Here is a 17,368-nt window from a genome sequence, read left to right as displayed (position 1 = left end):
TTTCCCCAAATTTTAGTCCCTATTTTCAACTACATTCCAATTTCCCTGGTATATTTACTGGTACTTGAAATTTTGAGTTTACTCTATGCATGACAAGTTGTATCATAATCAGGTAGTGCTTGATTTCTGTAGACATAACAATATATATTGATTTATTCACAATCTAAAACAAAACAAAACACACAGTTGCTGACTTCATCAAAAGCTAAATGTGCTTGCTGTGTACACAAAGCAAAATGACTTTACATGTGTATTCTTTCAGAGTTTTTTTAGAGTCTGTTGAGTTTTTTTAGCATTTAGAGTTTGGACCATTTTTGCATTCTAGTTACTATAAGACATATAAGATAATTTTATTATCAAATCTTGACCATTGCACAGGATGTTTAAGTTCAACTAGTCCAATTCTTAACTCATGTGGGTATGCTTTTTTAGAGTATCCCTGACAATGGCCGTCAAGGCTCATCCTGGATGCTACAAGCCACGGTCAGACCATAGCCTTTCTGAAAAATTTTGATTGTCGTATCCTTTTATTGAACTGCTATTTTTGAGTCTGGAATCCACTTACAGATGCACCCTCAACTCTCCTGAGCTGTCCAGAAATCATGTATTCAGGTGGATGATGTTTTTGCTCCAATTAATATGTAGAAATGCTCCATAACCAAATTTCTAGAAAGCTTTTAGCAATTCAGTTATCTGGTTTCTAAACTGGATCACTGCAATTCTCTCGAATGTGCATTTTATAGTTTCTTGCTTCCTTAAATAACGCATATGAAACGTAACATGTTATTAATTCCAGAAATGTTTATGGAAAGCCTAATTTATAAGTACTTCATAAGGGAGCATTTTCCCTTGGCTTGATGACCTGGTTAATTATGGTGTGCATCGTGATTATGACATCCTGGGGGAGAAGCCTTCATAGAAGAGACTTGGGAGATGAGGCTGTTCTTTAATGTGCATCTACTGTATACAGGAACTGGGGTAGGCGCCTTACCTTATTATTCTCGGATCTCACAGCTGCGCCTTACGCGTAAGAATCCTCATCTTACAAATGCAGAAACTAAAACTCAAAGAGGTAGAGCTCATAAAGTCAGTTACAGACCCAAGGTTTGAACTCAGGTATTCCTGCCTCCTAAGCTGAGCTGCTTCACATTTATTCATCAGCCAAGTAACTAGGAATTTGCTATCTGTGTTTTATAAAATGTACCATTTTATTCTTAAAAATGTATTTATAGATGAGATCATTGAGACACAGAATGTTTAATCACTTTCCTGGTTATTCATAGATAGTGAGGCAGATTCAAATCCAGGTCTCTTAGTTCTTTCTACTAAATCACACCATCTTCTGAAATCAGAATTCTAAATACAGTTTCACATGCTCTGACTAGCATGGGGCAAATGGAAAACTGTTCAGTGAAGAAGTTCTGGAATTTGATTTCTGAAAAATGCTCCTGTTGTCAGATATATAAATGTGTGTGTGTGTGTGTGTGTGTATGTATATATATATGTACAAATATATATCTATATTTTTTTCCATCAGAGTTTAGTGGAGCATGCTGCTTCAGCTTTGTTGGCACTCTACCTCATTTTCTTGGGTTTTAACTAAAATAACACTTTATTCATTTATTTGAAACTTATTTAGTGAGCATCTATTATGTCCCGCTTTTGTAAAACTTGTACTCTGGAGAACAGAGAAAGATAGTAATAATAATAATATGACTAAGTATGAACATTATTTAAAGTATCAGATGATGGTAAGGAGAAAAATACAAGAGAGATTACTTGCAGGGAAAGGTTGCAATATTAAATGGGTGGTCATGGAAGGCCTTACTAAGAAGTTCACCAAAAAAGTGACATTTGCAAATGACTTGACAGAGGTGAGGTAATAAGCCATGTAACAGTGTTGGATAATGGCTTTCTGGACAGTGAGAACAGCAGGTGCAAAGGCCCTGTTTCATCAGGAGGGCACCTGATATATTAGAAGAACATCAGAGTGGAGGGCAATGTGGCTGGAGGAGACAGAGCAATAGGAAAACTAATAAACTGAGTCAAAAAGTGAGGTAAAGGGCCAGCTCATGCAGGGATTTGTAGGCCCTTATAAAGGGCTTTCGTTTTTGCTCTGAATTAAATAGAAAGCCATTGGGTAGTTTTCAGGAGAGCTATGACATGATCAAAATTTGGTTTTAAAAAGATGACTTTGGTTATTGTATTAAGACTGTAGCATGTGGGTGTGGAGATAAAGGTGGAAGCAGGGATGATAGGGACATACATCATTATGTTCAATGGCACAGCATTAACTGTCAGTGTGCCCTTCACCTACGAAGTCAAAGGATGGGCAAGTGGCCACCTCATACACATAAGAGCAAGTGCTTCACATATATTCTTTAGTATTATTGAAAATTTTGAAGGCTGTTTAATGTATTTAATATCTCAGAAGGAATGCATTTTCAACCTTCTGTTCTCATCCCCAAGTGTCTAAAATTAGTGTTTTGAATTCAATAAATATTCATTCAGAGCCTAGCTGAATAGGTGGTGAACAAATCATAGCCTTAGCCTTGTCGAAGCCTATAGGCTTACAGTGAATACAGTAATGTGAACAGATAGTTATAATATATTGTGTTCATTACAACGTAGTATGAAACCACGGGAAAAGAAAATGGTCTCAATGGACAGGTCAGGTGTGGACGTGGCACTATGGACACTTAGGAAAAGATCCAAGGCAGAGGTGACATTTGAGCTGTGTTTTAATGGATAAATAGAAGCCAACTAGCAGAAAGAATGGTGTAATCATATGTGCTGGAGATGACAAACAATACGGTCAGTGTAGATCTGTGGAGGACATGAGGATGCAAAAATGACTAGATCCACTAAGGAACCATTTCACTTTATCTATAAGCCAATGAGAATGCCTTAGACACACTGTTTAGACACATTACTCTAGAAACTGGCTTACCAGCTTGGAGGATAAGCAAGATGTCAAGGAGACCATTTAAGAAGGTATTTCAGTGGTCAAATGAAAGAGTTTTGATCAAACTAAACAGTGGTAGTAGGAAGGGAGAAGACAGATTTTAATTTTTATGAGATAACATTGAGTACATTTGATATTTGAGATAAAAGAGAAATGATCAAAAGTGATTCATGGGCTTCCCTGGTGGCTCAGTGGTTGAGAGTCCGCTGATGCAGGGGACATGGGTTTGTGCCCCGGTCCGGGAAGATCCCACATGCCGCTGAGCGGCTGGGCCCATGAGCCATGGCCGCTGAGCCTGCGCATCCGGAGCCTGTGCTCCGCAACGGGAGAGGTCACGACAGTGAGAGGCCCACGTACCGCAAAAAAAAAAAAAAAAAAAAAAAAAAAAGTGATTCATAGGTTCCTGGTTTGGGTGTTTGTGTGGTTGATGGTGCAGTGATGTGATTCCAAGAATACAGGGAGGAAAGGAAGACTTTGATTTTGGCCGTATTGAATTGGGGCTCCTGTAAAGCATGCAGACAGAGCTGTCCTGGTATATGCATGCCTGGGAATATAAAGCCCAAAGGAAAGATTTGGAATGGCAAGAGATATGTGAGAGACATTAGCAAAGAGGCAGTAAATTCATGGAGATAATAAAAGTAAGAATAATATAGCAAGCATCTATACTTCAATATGGCTTACTGTGTGCCAGACACTGTCCTAAGAATGTTACCTATAGTAATCCTTTTAATCATTGCAACAGCCTTATGAAATAGAATTATTGTCCCCACTTTATAGATAAAGAAACTGAAGCGCAGAGATTGAGTTACTTGCACAATATCACATAGCTTGTGAAATCAGACTGAATTTGAGCCAGATATTCTGGTTTTAACCCTAGGCCCTTAGTTACACTGCAGTGGTGCCTCTAACTGCCATAGCCTGCCTTGGAGGCTTGGAATAAATAAGAAGCATTGTGAACTAAAGCTAGAAGCAAGGGGAAAACGCACATATAAGGAAAAAATAGGAGAAGAAAAAACTCCAAAATATGAAGAGTAAAATCGTTAGAGAAACAAGTCATAATTATAGTTAACATTCATTTAGTGCTTACTATGTGCCCTGTACTGTTCTAAATGCTTCATGTGTAGTAACTTTTTAAAAACTTACAACATTTCTCTGCGGTAGTTAGTATTATTATGTGAATTACAGAGATAAAATTAAGTAACTGATGTAAAGTACACAAATGGTAAGTACCACTAGAGTAGTATAGCTTGAGGGAGTAGAGATGGTGCAGGTGGGGATGTGGTATAGTAGAACTCAGAGAAAAGGAATTGGATAAGGACAAAGTAACAAACAGCACCCGTTGAAAAATTCAGAAAATAAGTGCCCAGGCTCTAGTGAGAACGTTCAGTAGAATGGTTAAGCCAGGAGCCATCTAGCAACAGGTGAAGTGACACTGATGCACGGGGCTGTGTGGGATTAGAAACAGTTCGTATAGCGTTCTCAACCTAAAGGTTTAGGTGAGAAGTTTGAGAGAGGTCAACAGTAGGAGACGAGAGTTGAAAGAACTTCTGCTTTGCTTTTTTGGCTTAAGAAAAACAGTGACTTGGTAATGGTTAGAGGCTGAAGGGAAGTAGCCATGAAGAAGAAAATGTGCAGTTAATTGATGAAGCAAGATGAAGAGTATGGGAGAGAATATCATTACAGAAGTGACAGCTTGGATTCTAAGAAGGAAGAGGAAGAGCCCTCATTCTCTGAACTGAGGAGAAAAGAAAAGAAAGATTTTATGTATGTGGATAAGGGTAAGTTCATTTACAGAATCCTAGTTTAGCTGTTCCATAGGCCTTCTATAATTGTTTAAATTAGGTGGCCGTATATATTTCTACATATAATTTTAATTTGGAATACAGCTCAAATCTTCCACTTATGAAGGAGGTATAAAGTATGTTTGTGTGATTGCAAAGGACAAAACTGTTAGAAACACAACTAAATCACCCAGAAATGATATACCCTAGTTTATGAAGTCTCAATTTCTGCAGTTTGATGTATTTGAATTTACAAGCCTCCAAAATAATTGCAAAAATTTAATTCTGAGTAACATCCCAAAGGAAAGGCATCCATACTTGTTAAGGCATGTGGTTGGAAAATTGCATTATTCCTCTATGTATTTCTCTTTCTCTAAAATGCATGCGCACTATATTTTAAAACTAAGTAATTGAGGGAATTCCCTGGCAGTCCAATGGTTAAGACTGCCTTCCATTGCAGGGGTTATGGGTTCAATCCCTGGGCAGGGAGCTAAGATCCCACATGCCAGGGCCAAAAAATCAAAACGTAAAATAGAAGCAATATTGTAACAAATTCAATAAAGACTTTAAAAATGGTGCACATCAAAAAAAAATCTTAAAAAAATTTTTTTAATGAAATAAAACTAAGTAATTGAAAAATTGAAATATGCATTGATTTGCTTAGATTTAAATATTTATTTAAATATTTATTTAAATTTATTTAAAATTACACTGTGTGTAATTTTCACTTATCCTGACAAAGAAAACCATAGTTTCTTCAAGCTACTCAGATTAGTGTAACTGCCCACGTTACTATGCTCCTCATTTTGAATGTTTTAAGTTTGGAGTATATTATTTTTAACCTGAAGATAGAATAGTCTTTGGAACCTTGACAATAATTTAAAATAGAAGTTGGCAAAGTACAACCTGAGGGCCAAATCTGGCCCTCAGCCTCGTTTATAAATAAAATTTTATTTGAAAACTGCCACGCTCATTTTTTTACCTGGTGTCTATGATTGTCTTCATGCTACAACTGCAAAGTTGAGTAGTTATAACAGAGACCATATGACATATGAAGCCCCACATCTTTATAGCCCTTTACAGGAAATGTATTGACCTCTGATTAAAGAGCTCAAAACGAAAACATATACAAGTAAAGTCTTATTAAGTACCTCTGTACTTGGGACAAAATATCTTTTCATGAAAAACCAAGCCCTCATTTTGTGCTGAGCACTATAATTTCATTGGAATGAGTTTTCAGCAAAACCAAACAAAATGAATATTTTCTTGGAATGTGTTCTTTGGGATTTTATTCTTTACTGACAAAACAAATGTGCATCCCAAAGACACTGTAAACAAGGTTGGGTTCTAGGAAGGAGTTCATAAATCCCAAGTGGGGGAGTTTCAGAGCAATCCCAAAATGCGTAAAATATTCTTCATGCCCATGCCAAAGTGGTATAAGGCAGGCCAGTAAGCTGCTGGTCCATAAGACCATGATCATAATTTATCCCTTGGTAAGCATGGAAGATTTATTTCCCCCTTGATCTTTGTTGATCCTTTCCATTGGGGATTCTCTACTTAAGGGAAACTATTTTTGTGTGTTTGTGGGTCTTAAAAATAAAGTATCAATTTTATGCACCGTATAGACTGCTTAAATAATGCTCAGATGTGCATGTTTATTGTAGAAAATTCAAGAGAGGATGTAAGTTGACAGCAAAACTCCAGAACTTCAATTTGACTTTACTCTCTCAATTCTTTTTTAACTCTATACCCAAAATTTGTCACTTCTTAACTTCATCTCCAGACTACCTACTGAGTAGGATAAATTCATCAAAGTTATTTAAATATTGTTGAGAAATCTAAGGCATAGTTAACTTATCAGTCAGCAGTTCCTTCTAGATAACTTAGAGTTCATTGCATCTATGCTAAATTTGTACAGTCTCCATGAAAGCATGATTTTATTGATGATTCAATACATTATGGAGACAGCTTCTCTTGTAAAAACAAAAGAAAGAAAAGCGGGTACACAGGTTACATCTTTTAATGTTGCCGTTGCATTTTGTAGTCAGAACTCGGAAACTTTTTAAGCAAAATCTTATCTTCATTGTACCATCTTGTTTGCTAGATGACTCATATTTTCTTGACCTTCACCAGTGCTAGCTAATCCATGACAGGGATCAGTGACAGCCCTAAGTTTACATTTCTGTCTTTATTTACATGTTTTGAAAGCATCAGATTTGTTTCACGTGAATATTATTTCTTTGTTTTTCTTGTTATCATAACATTAAAGCATGTGAACTCTTTGCCTCGTTTGAAACATCTGTTTAGTAGTTTTGATGTTTCTACTTCAGTCTGTTAAAAAATGTTCTCATTTTTTCTAAACTAACAACTATTTGCAGGTAAATATTCAAAACTTACATTTTTGAACCTTGACAAGCATGTTTTTATAATGTCATATGCCGCGTATTTTAGTTCTGGAGTAATTAGCAATATAGCTTATTAATTTCATTTTCTCCATTGCAATGGCAAAGACAGTTTCTGTTGTATGAAGGGAAAATATAAAGCAGCTATGTGATCATAAGAATGGATCTAGAGTTTCAGGTAGAACTCTCTTCTGTTAATTTTCCAAGAGAATGCTGAACACCTTTGAAAATTAAACATATATCTTTCTAGATCTATGGAATCAGATCCCGATCTGTTTAATCCCACTGAGACCAGTCTGACTCTGGACATCTGATTAAACGAAGTAATATGGTAATGCAGAAAGTAACTTTAAAAGTATATTTTAGAGACACTTGGATCTCAGAATTTATCATACTTTCCTCTTTCCTTTGGTCACTAGGAAATTTAGTTTTGAATTTATACTCCAATTAGAGTAGCTGTTCAGTGCCTTATGGTCTGCAGTTTTGTGTTCAAACATTATCTTTACTTTCATCCTCTGTCCTCTTATTCCCCTCATCCTGATCATCCTGATATTCTTTTTTTTTTTTTTTTAATTTTATTTATTTGGCTGATTCAGGTCTTAGTCGCGGCATGTGGGATCCTTCGCTGTGGCGCATGGGCTCTTTGTTGCGGTGCACGGACTTCTCTAGTTGTGGCATGTGGGCTTCTTTCTAGTTGTGGCTTGCAGGCTCCAGAGCGTGCAGGCTCAGTAGTTGTGGTACGCAGGCTCTAGAGCACACAGGCTCAGTATTTGCAATGCGTGGGCTTAGTTGCCCCACAGCATGTGGGATCTTAGTTCCCCGACCAGGGATAGAATGCACATCCCCTACATTGGAAGGTGGATTCTTAACCACTGGACCACCAGGGAAGTCCCCTTATATTCTTTTTTTTTTTTTTTTTTTTTTTTTTTGCGGTACGCGGGCCTCTCACTGTTGTGGCCCCTCCCGTTGCGGAGCACAGGCTCCTGACGCGCAGGCTCAGCGGCCATGGCTCACGGGCCCAGCCGCTCCGCGGCATGTGGGATCTTCCTGGACTGGGGCACGAACCCGTGTCCCCTGCATCGGCAGGCGGACTCTCAACTACTGCGCCACCAGGGAAGCCCTCACTACCATATCTTTAATGATCATCTCTGCAGGTAACCCCTTATAGACCTGAGTGAAAATTTCTAAATTATTATCTGTCAACATCTTTCATTCCTATAACTATTTCCAGCTTGCTTTGCAGAATTTCTGCACCATCTGCCCTCTCAAAGCAGTTCATGTGGGTTCCCATTTCCCTATATCCTCACCTATATTTGGTATTTTCTATTTTTTGCCTTTCTTCTGGGTATGATGTAGTATTTTGTTTAAATTTGCATTCCTAAAATTACTAGTAAAGTTGAACATTAAGTTTGCATACTTACTAAACATTTGGGTTTCTCCTCTGAATTGCCTATTTATATGCTTTTTCCATTCCACCTTTTATTTCTCTTTGTTGACTTTCAAGAATTCTTTGCATCTTCTGTGTACATTAATCCATTCTTGAACATAAATATTCCAAACTTCTTTGATATAGTTGATATTTTGAATACATTTTTCACAGTATAGAGTTCTTATTTTTGATAACTTTCTTCTCAGCATCTTCTTGAGTTAGATTTACGTTTTCTCCAGTTGGATCTTTAATCTGAAGTAAATACAACTTTACTTGTTCTCTGTATAGTGTGGTAGGTTTCCCCAAATGAGCTATTAAGTAATTCATCCTGTGTCTCTTGGGGAATCATCTCTGTCATATAGCAAGTTCACATTGGAAAGTGTTTTTAATAAAAGGAAAATTTTATTTTTATACTGTAATATATGATACATTTTCTGTAAGTCAAGCAAATTTTTTAATTGAAAGAAGGCCAGATAAACAAACAAATACATAAAATTGTTGGCCTTTATTTCTTTACTAAAACTGATTTCATTGTTAAATATATTCTGAACTAACCAATTCAAGGCCTATGTCTGTCCATTTCCTATAAAAAGTGTGGAACCATATCATATGGTTGATACACATGGAAGTCACTGCTTCTTCCTGACTAGCTACCAGATGTGCAGGGTTCTTTGTTCAATTACTTTTTTTATTTGACATTATGAAACATACTGAATCAATCTTTATAGCTAAGAATATTAAAACCATTTTCATTAAGAGATTTTGTGTTTTTATAGATTGCCTATAAGAATATTTGATAAAATGATGTATTATGTACCGTCTTCTTGACCAAGGAAATCTGGTCTGCAGACAGAACAGCTGGGTGAAAACAATTCTGTAATAAAGATTTGATGTTGAAGGTATCCATGTTAACAAAAGTGGAAAGATTAAATCGTGGAAAGACTTCAAATACAAATTTCTAAGTCATTTTTTATTTTTAGGCATTCAAAGGCCATGGAAAATATATTTAACTTTCAAAGCAGTTTAACCTTCATAGTGTACAGCTGTCCAGACTCAAGAGTCAAAACATCTTTTCCTGAATTTATGATTCACTGTAACCAGGAGGGGAGACCAAAGTTCCAAGACAGGCACTATCTATAACATGCAAATAAATGATGTAGGACAATTCCCATTGTAATTGTCATGCTTCCACATTTTTGAACCAGTCTGGACTTTATCTATACGCAGTGCAGTTTCTCAAACTTGGGTTTCTGATTATGAAAGAAACACCTGCTTTTTATACCAGACTTGGAAACAGAAAACAAAAAACAAGAAAGTACTTCTCATCCAGTGATGAAAGGTTTGTATTTATTTCTATTTTTGCTTTTTGTTTTATTTCAAAACACTTTCATAGACTGCTTGCTCTATGCCAGAGACTAGGTTAGATGACTTTGGTGTTTTCTCATGTATTATTCACTCTCACAGGAGGTATAGTAGGGAGAGATCAAAGGATCATATTCGTGATGATGTTTGTATGCAGATTCTTTTCAGGGGAAGACAGTGTCCTGGAACTGTTTTTTCTGTGTATCTGTGGAGCACAGACCTCTTCTTTCATTAGTTAGTAACTGCTCCTGAAATCATGCTTGTTTCCTCTCTATCCAAGTCATTATTGAACTTACCTAGAAAAAGTGAATAACTTTTGGATATATCTTTACTGGTATACCCCATTGTTTTGCATGTTTGTGCACTATGAACTAATTAGTATGTTCTCATTTTTCAGTGTGTTCTGAGCACTCACTGTGGAATATTCAGAATGATTAGGAGATAGGCCTTTGCCATTATGAAACTTAGTATATGGTTCAAGAGATTAAAATTGTATGGAAAAATAATTTGAAGAGGAATAAAAATACCAACTTATGTACTACAGATGTGAATGCTATTGAGTTACAAAACGAAACAAAAGATTTTTGTGGGCTGTAAAGAAAGTATTCATTTAAGAAGGGAAAATTTAAGCCTAGAAGGAATTTTGTTAAGTAGTGGATGGGTGGAGTTCCCAACAACAGAAAGGAGTTCAACTAATGGAAAGAAAGACTAAGACCAGAATAAGACCTGGAAGTGCAAAATAAGGGGAGAGTTCAGGGGCCAAGAGCAGTGGCAGCTGTGAGGAGGAAGGTTTGATTCTAGTATCGTATAGGTTCCCACCACCACCTGCCCTTAAAAGTAAAACATTTTCTTGGGCTGCTATTATCACTTATAATGTTCATCAAATATTCATAAGACTGAAACAAGAAATGCATTCTTTGTGCTCATAGCTTTTATTCAAATATAGAATGAAAATAAATTTACAAATAAAATGTAAATAAATTATGCATCATTTAAATGTTTATTTAATGTGATGACTTTTTTTCGCTGAAATAAGGTATCTCCATGAACATATTTTGGAATACAGACTACCACATATGTGTGTGTATGTGTGTGTGTAAAACATCTATCCACAGCACCTTGTGCCATATGATGACGCAGTCCCCCCACACGTTGTTCAAGTGACTTCAAAACTTTTTATGTACATTAGTACGTAGGGATGTTGTTTGTTTTTCATATGGCTGGAATGTATCATTAACATATTAAATTTACCTTTGTTCTCAGCAGCTGGAAACTATTCAAGCTTTAAAAATGGTTCAAAATAAACACAAACACTCACAATGAGGTTGATCTTCCACACGATCCCAAATAGAGTGTATTAGTTTATATTGATTATCATGCAAATAAACACATTAAGAAATCCTTCCAGAAAATTCATTCATCTCCAGAAGTGTTCCTCTTCCACCAAGCCTAGTGAGAAACACCACATTAAGCTGCTTTGGGATAGACAGTCAGAGAGGCAGAATCTGGTTCCTTGAGCAATTCTCACCTGCTCAGAGGAGCAATAGAGTCTGAATAAATTCTCAATCAGGAGCATGACGAAAGGGAGTGGACTTTGAAGAGTAAAATAGTACCCATATGTTGACATAAAGGAGAAAGATACCAGGTATAAGAAAACGTATTACAGGACTGTTGTTATGTATTTGCAGGTGTTGCAGGCTTGGGTGTACAAAGGTTAACAGGTGAGATGATGGTATTAAGGGAAGGAGGATACTTTGACATTGGGTGTGAAGGAGGCCTGAAGAAATGACATTTAGTTCAGCCTTTTGAGATGAGAAGGAGCCAGCCGTATGGGAGTCCCTCTAGGTCCTGAAACAGAATCAAGTTGGGCATGAAAGCAGAAACAGAAAGAAGAAGGATTTGGGGGAGACTGCCATGAGATAAGGTCAAAGAAACAGTCATGAAATATGTAGCAAAAAATAGTGAAATGGAATGGATGGATTTTTTTTTTTTTTTCCGGTAAGGAGAGAGAGTATAGGTATCCCAGCTCTCTCAACACAGGTCCTTGTAGGTACATTGATCATTATGATCTGGGAAACATAAGAACCCTTGAACTAATAATAATAATAATAATAATAATAATAATAATGTGAGCAATGGCATTTGTTCTGGCATTACAAAAGAAATTAAATTTGACAAATCTTCATTTCACTCAAACTTCGAGTGCTATGCTGAACTGGTCTCAGTTTGCTCTTAACAATACTGATGTAAATTGACCTCAAAGTCATTGATATGAAGTGATCTCAATATAAATAAGTTCAGGACGCACACACACACCTGATGTAATTACTTACCTCTTTCTCATATATATTTATATTATATTTATATATAGTATAACAATATAAAAGAAATATATGTATTAAAATATGAATATATAAATAAAATACTAACATAATTTATATACATTTATATAATATATAGTTAATATACTCATATAATAGGTATATAATATATATAATTATATATATGATTTTTAGGATTTCATCATACAATAACAAAAATGAAAAAATTCTAGATAGTGGAAAGGGTTATAGGTTGGCATTCTTTTGTCCTAGATAATACTTCAGTGCCATTGATTTTCTTGTTCTTGCAGGTGAAGACAGATGACAGAATGGTTAAGATGGACCTCGGTTTACTCTTCCTAAGGGTACACAAAGTGGATGCTGGGACCTATTTTTGCCAGACAGTAGAACATAGTTTTGTCCATACAATCCGTAAAATCACCCTGGAGGTTGTGGAAGAGGAGAGAGTGGAGGAAATGTTTAACAAAGACTACGAAGAGGACGGGCCTCACAAGATGCCTTGTCCTGCTCAGAGCAGCATCCCACATGGAACAAAACCCTGGTACAAGGAATTCTTGCAGCTGATTGGTTATAGCAACTTCCAGAGAGTAGAAGAATACTGTGAAAAGGTATGGTGCACGGATAAAAAGAGAAAAAAGCTTAAAATGTCCCCTTCCAAGTGGAAGTATGCCAACCCACAGGAAAAGAAGCTCCGTCCCAAAGCTGAGCACTATCGCCTGCCTAGGCATGTGCTGGACTCCTGATGGGGCGAAACCATCTACTGGCTTCTGAAGAATTTATATTTAGAAACTAAAAAAAAAAAGAAAAAAAGAACGAGAAACCATCCACCTTCTTTGCATTACTTAAAAGAGATTTCTGTAATACAGAAAGGACTATAAAGGTGTTATGATAAATTATTCTATATACTCATTTGACTGGTTGAATCTTACATAAAATTAACTAATTTTTTAAAAACAATGTATTGCTTGATAATTTCACATTATATTTATCAAAAGGTGACCATAGCTATAGCTCTGAGTACTTGGCTGCTTTTCCATGGCAATTATTATTACCCTGGGAAGACTTAAGATTATTGCAATATTGCTGAAAAATTAGAGATTTTCATAATCATGGCAAAAATAAATGTTTTAATCGTTCTGAATTTTGCCTTTCCACCACGATGTAAAATATATAGAATATCAGATACTTTAACATTCTCATGTGAACCATCCATAGTCTTTAAGAATTATTGTGTTAGTGTTGTCTAAGCCATGAGCTTTATGAAGCAGGTGTGTTGTAATTATCGTAAACCATGAAGGAAAAATTGTGGTCACCTTGAGGCTTGTGCTTTTCATAAAACATTCATTAAACCACATTCACAATAGTTCTGTTTCAGGATGAAAACACATTCTTTCAATTTCACTCCAGTGCAGGAAGAAGAAAGTTAAGGTAACTTCTCAGAAAAACAGCAAAATATGTCAGAACAGCTGGAGTGACAGATTCTAACTGAAAACATTTTTGCTGCCCTCTTGTGGTAGAAAAGGTATATTCTCCTATCTTTTTTTTAATTCTATGGATTGTCCAGGAAAGATCTGAAACCAGTTTCTCAGTAACTATATCTAGCTCATTTTCAGAAAAAAACTAACTGGAGTAAAAATGTGTTAATGCTTATATCATGTTTTAAAGTGGAGATAATATGTTTATTATTACTTCATAAGCCCAAAATGAAGATACTACGGCACTGAAGCTCTATTAAAACTTAAGTTTTATGCCTTTTAAATAATCTTCTGTGAAATCTAAAAGATATTCCAGGAACATGTTTTATTATTTTTAAAAAAGTAAAGCATTCTGCTCTCAGATATCAAAATTTCCTTTCAATTTTATATTAACAAATAGGAAAATTGTTTCATGAGGTTCACTTAACTACTGAGATGTTTAGAGCACCTTAACTTTTTTCTTATAAATTTTATCAGAAGTTTTTATTTTTGAGAGTGCTTATTTCCTGAAGTTTTTTCTTCTGTTTTACTTTAGTTAACTTTCTAAAATATGAAATTTTGAGAGTTTTCATTTAACCAAAAACTAAAAGCAAGTGAATTACACATGAACACAATTATGAATATTTAAATGTTAATTTTGAATAACATTAATTTCAGTTTTCAAAATTAGCTTATAGGCTATACAATTAAGAAAGTTAAGGTGTTGATAACTTTTGATGGTTTGCAATTTCATTCAAACATTAACAAACTTAAGAAAGTTTGGAAAGCTCATTCAATAAGCTGCCAAGCTCCAAAAGTCCTAAAGGAAACAAATATATTGGAAATTAACATTCTCTGAAAAATGCAGTTGTTATTTACCTAGAAATCCACTGGAGGTCATTGCTGCCCACCAGTATTAACCAAAAACTGTATATGTTTCAATAAAAGCCTGCCCAACGTGGAGAAATAGAACCGTAACCACAAATCACAGGGACGGTCCTTAGCAAAGCTTATGTCTGAAATACTCAAAGTGAACAGATAAGGCAAAGCATAATTGAAAATATTCTTCCATTAACACAAGAGAAGGGAAAGTAGGATTTTCTCCTGTATTCAAAATTTTTTAAAAATAAGGCAGTTGCGGTGTAAGTAGTTATCACTTTAAATAACACACACAAGCAGTTAATAATAATGGTAGCGGGCCTCCCTGGTGGCGCAGTGGTTGAGAGTCCGCCTGCCGATGCAGGGGATACGGGTTCGTGCCCCGGTCCGGGAAGATCCCACATGCAGTGGAGCGACTGGGCCCGTGAGCCATGGCCGCTGGGCCTGCGCGTCCGGAGCCTGTGCTCCGCAACGGGAGAGGCCACAACAGTGAGAGGCCCGCATACCGCAAAAAAAAAAAAAAAAAAAATAATAATAATAATAATGGTAGCAGTAACGTCAATTGTGAACTAAAATATTTGGTAACTGAAGAGAGAAGACTAAGGAAAATAACTTTTCTATGATGTAAGTCTTAAGAATAAATGGTCTTACAAGCTGTTCAACTAAACTGAGATGACTATTTTAACAAGAAAAAGAAAAAAGCTTTTTAAAATGCTAACTTGAAAGAAGCCTGATTAGAAAATTTTGAGGACACAAGTTCACAGTTTAGGGAGAGCACTAAATTTCATACATACTTATTTTTCTGTTTTCTCAGTTTCTGTCTCTCTCTCTGTCTCCCTGCCGCCGGCTCCTCCCTCCTCTTTTCTCCCCCCATACATGAGTGCAGGCACACAGTCACACACACACACACACACACACATCATGATATACTTTAAGATAAATCTCCATTGCCCTCTCAAAAGACAAATCAACAACCTATGCTGTCCTGTCCTTCTTCAGAATCTGAAACATACCACAAAAACATATTTGCAATCTTTTGTTCTGTCTGGCATTAGAAATCAAATTTAGAATCTCCTTTGCGACATGCCCAAGCTTGGAAAATCACAAGTGAATTGATCATTTTTATCCCCTTTTTCTTGAACTCAGGAAGGGCACATACTTAGTCAACTGCCTTGACTCCAGCACATTTTCGCCAGACCCCATGCCCTCTGGGAACACACAGCTGAGAAAGAATCATAACCCATAACTACCCATCCTAGATTCAAAGGGACACCTCAATGTGGGGTCAGTCTCCTTCTTCAGCTGTCTTCTATGTTATTCTCTGGGGAGGGAGAGGACCTGTGAATAGAGTGAGTTTGGCATAGGACAATGTGCACCTCTGTTTTCAGTCTTGTGTCACCCATTGAGCTAGAGATGGAGATTTGTTAGCTAGAAGGATTACAGCTTGAATGGATCTTACTTTATGATTTGTGAGGTCTCTTCCACATCTAGCATTCTACATTGCTAATGTTTTCTTTTGTGGTTATTACTGAATATTTCAGTGCAAAGCTATCAACTTGGAGAAACAGGAATTAAAAATAGTAATAAACACTAATAAGAGCTCTAGCAAAAAGGGAACAGAAAGTCTTTGCCTGCTTAGTAAGTGGCAATTCCAAATATATTTTAGAGTTTTTTCCTTCCTAAAGTTAGTTAAATACTTAGGATGTTTTTAATCAAGTGTGTAATATTTGCTATAAGGTGTAGGGTTTTGTAAATCTTCATAGTTATTATGGACATTTGTAAAATTTGTAAATTACAGTAAATTGTTTTGAGTGTTAGTGGTAAGCATGAAACAAACACAGCAGCTGTTGTCCTTGAAATGAATTGTCTTCAGCCTGACTGATGTATTAAAAATATCACTTAGCATTGTATAGGTATTTGAGATCCCAGGAGAAAGTGCCACAGTCATGATGCCTGTAAGGAGTTGCTGTTATTTTTCTTAGAGCAAAGTATCACATAGAGGTACTTCTTCAAAAGCAGTGCTCATTTTTCAGGCCAACAACTGTTGCATTTGAATCAGATATAAATAATAGATTTTCCAGAAACACTTTTGATTGTAGTATGTTATGTAAGCTGGTATGTTTATTTTATTTTTCTTGGGAAGATAGCGTTATCTTTTTGGCTTTCATTATAAACTCAGTGTGTTCTGTTTGTGTCTAAATGGCTTAGTTACAAGCTGGAGGACTGTATTGGGGTATTTTTGTCTGTATGGCTTCCTTTTATTTGCTTGCCTGTGTCCATCACAGCATGTGCCATATTGTTTCTTCTCACTGATGATAAGCCATGAGACTTATTACCATCTGGTGGCAAGCTACAAAGACCATTGACAATGGGTCTCTTTGACTCTTGCATGAATCTGCCACTGTACACTGCAGAATTTGTACCATTATGTATAATTTCTATTTAGTTCAACTTAGAGGATAAATAAATAAATATTTGTAAACCCTTGAGCGCTGTCCGAGGAGTGTTTTCTCACTTTTTGGCAGTTGAACCCCAGTTTCATAACATGTCAGGCTGAACGTAAACATACAGTGTTAGACAAGCACTAATTTTTAAGAAGTTAGAAAAGAATTCAGTTCTCTTTCATTTCAAATGTGTAAGTCAACTTTCTTATGAAGGAGAGTTCATTCATCTCAATACCTTGCAGCAGTTGGATTTGTTTATGTCACATCATGTTTCTAGGACCAGCATCCAGAAATCCCTTTCAAAGCTGCA

At 36.2% G+C, this 17,368-nt stretch overlaps 1 protein-coding gene across 1 annotated transcript in view; it reads left to right on the top strand.

Moving 5' to 3' along the window:
- SEMA3E (semaphorin 3E) overlaps window positions 1-17,103 on the top strand; it is a 273,154-nt gene extending 256,051 nt beyond the window's left edge. The window contains exon 17 of the mRNA XM_082632907.1: window positions 12,572-17,103. Within this exon, the coding sequence (XP_082489033.1) occupies window positions 12,572-13,024 (453 nt within the window). The 3' untranslated portion in view covers window positions 13,025-17,103. The remainder of the gene's footprint in view (window positions 1-12,571) is intronic.
- The last annotated feature ends 265 nt before the right edge of the window (window positions 17,104-17,368 follow it).

The sequence above is a fragment of the Mesoplodon mirus genome (assembly GCF_964341445.2).
Source record: "Mesoplodon mirus genome assembly, chromosome: 9".
NCBI lineage: Eukaryota > Metazoa > Chordata > Mammalia > Artiodactyla > Ziphiidae > Mesoplodon > Mesoplodon mirus.
Note: the sequence above shows the minus strand (reverse complement) of the source record. Positions and strands in the feature narration are given on the sequence as shown.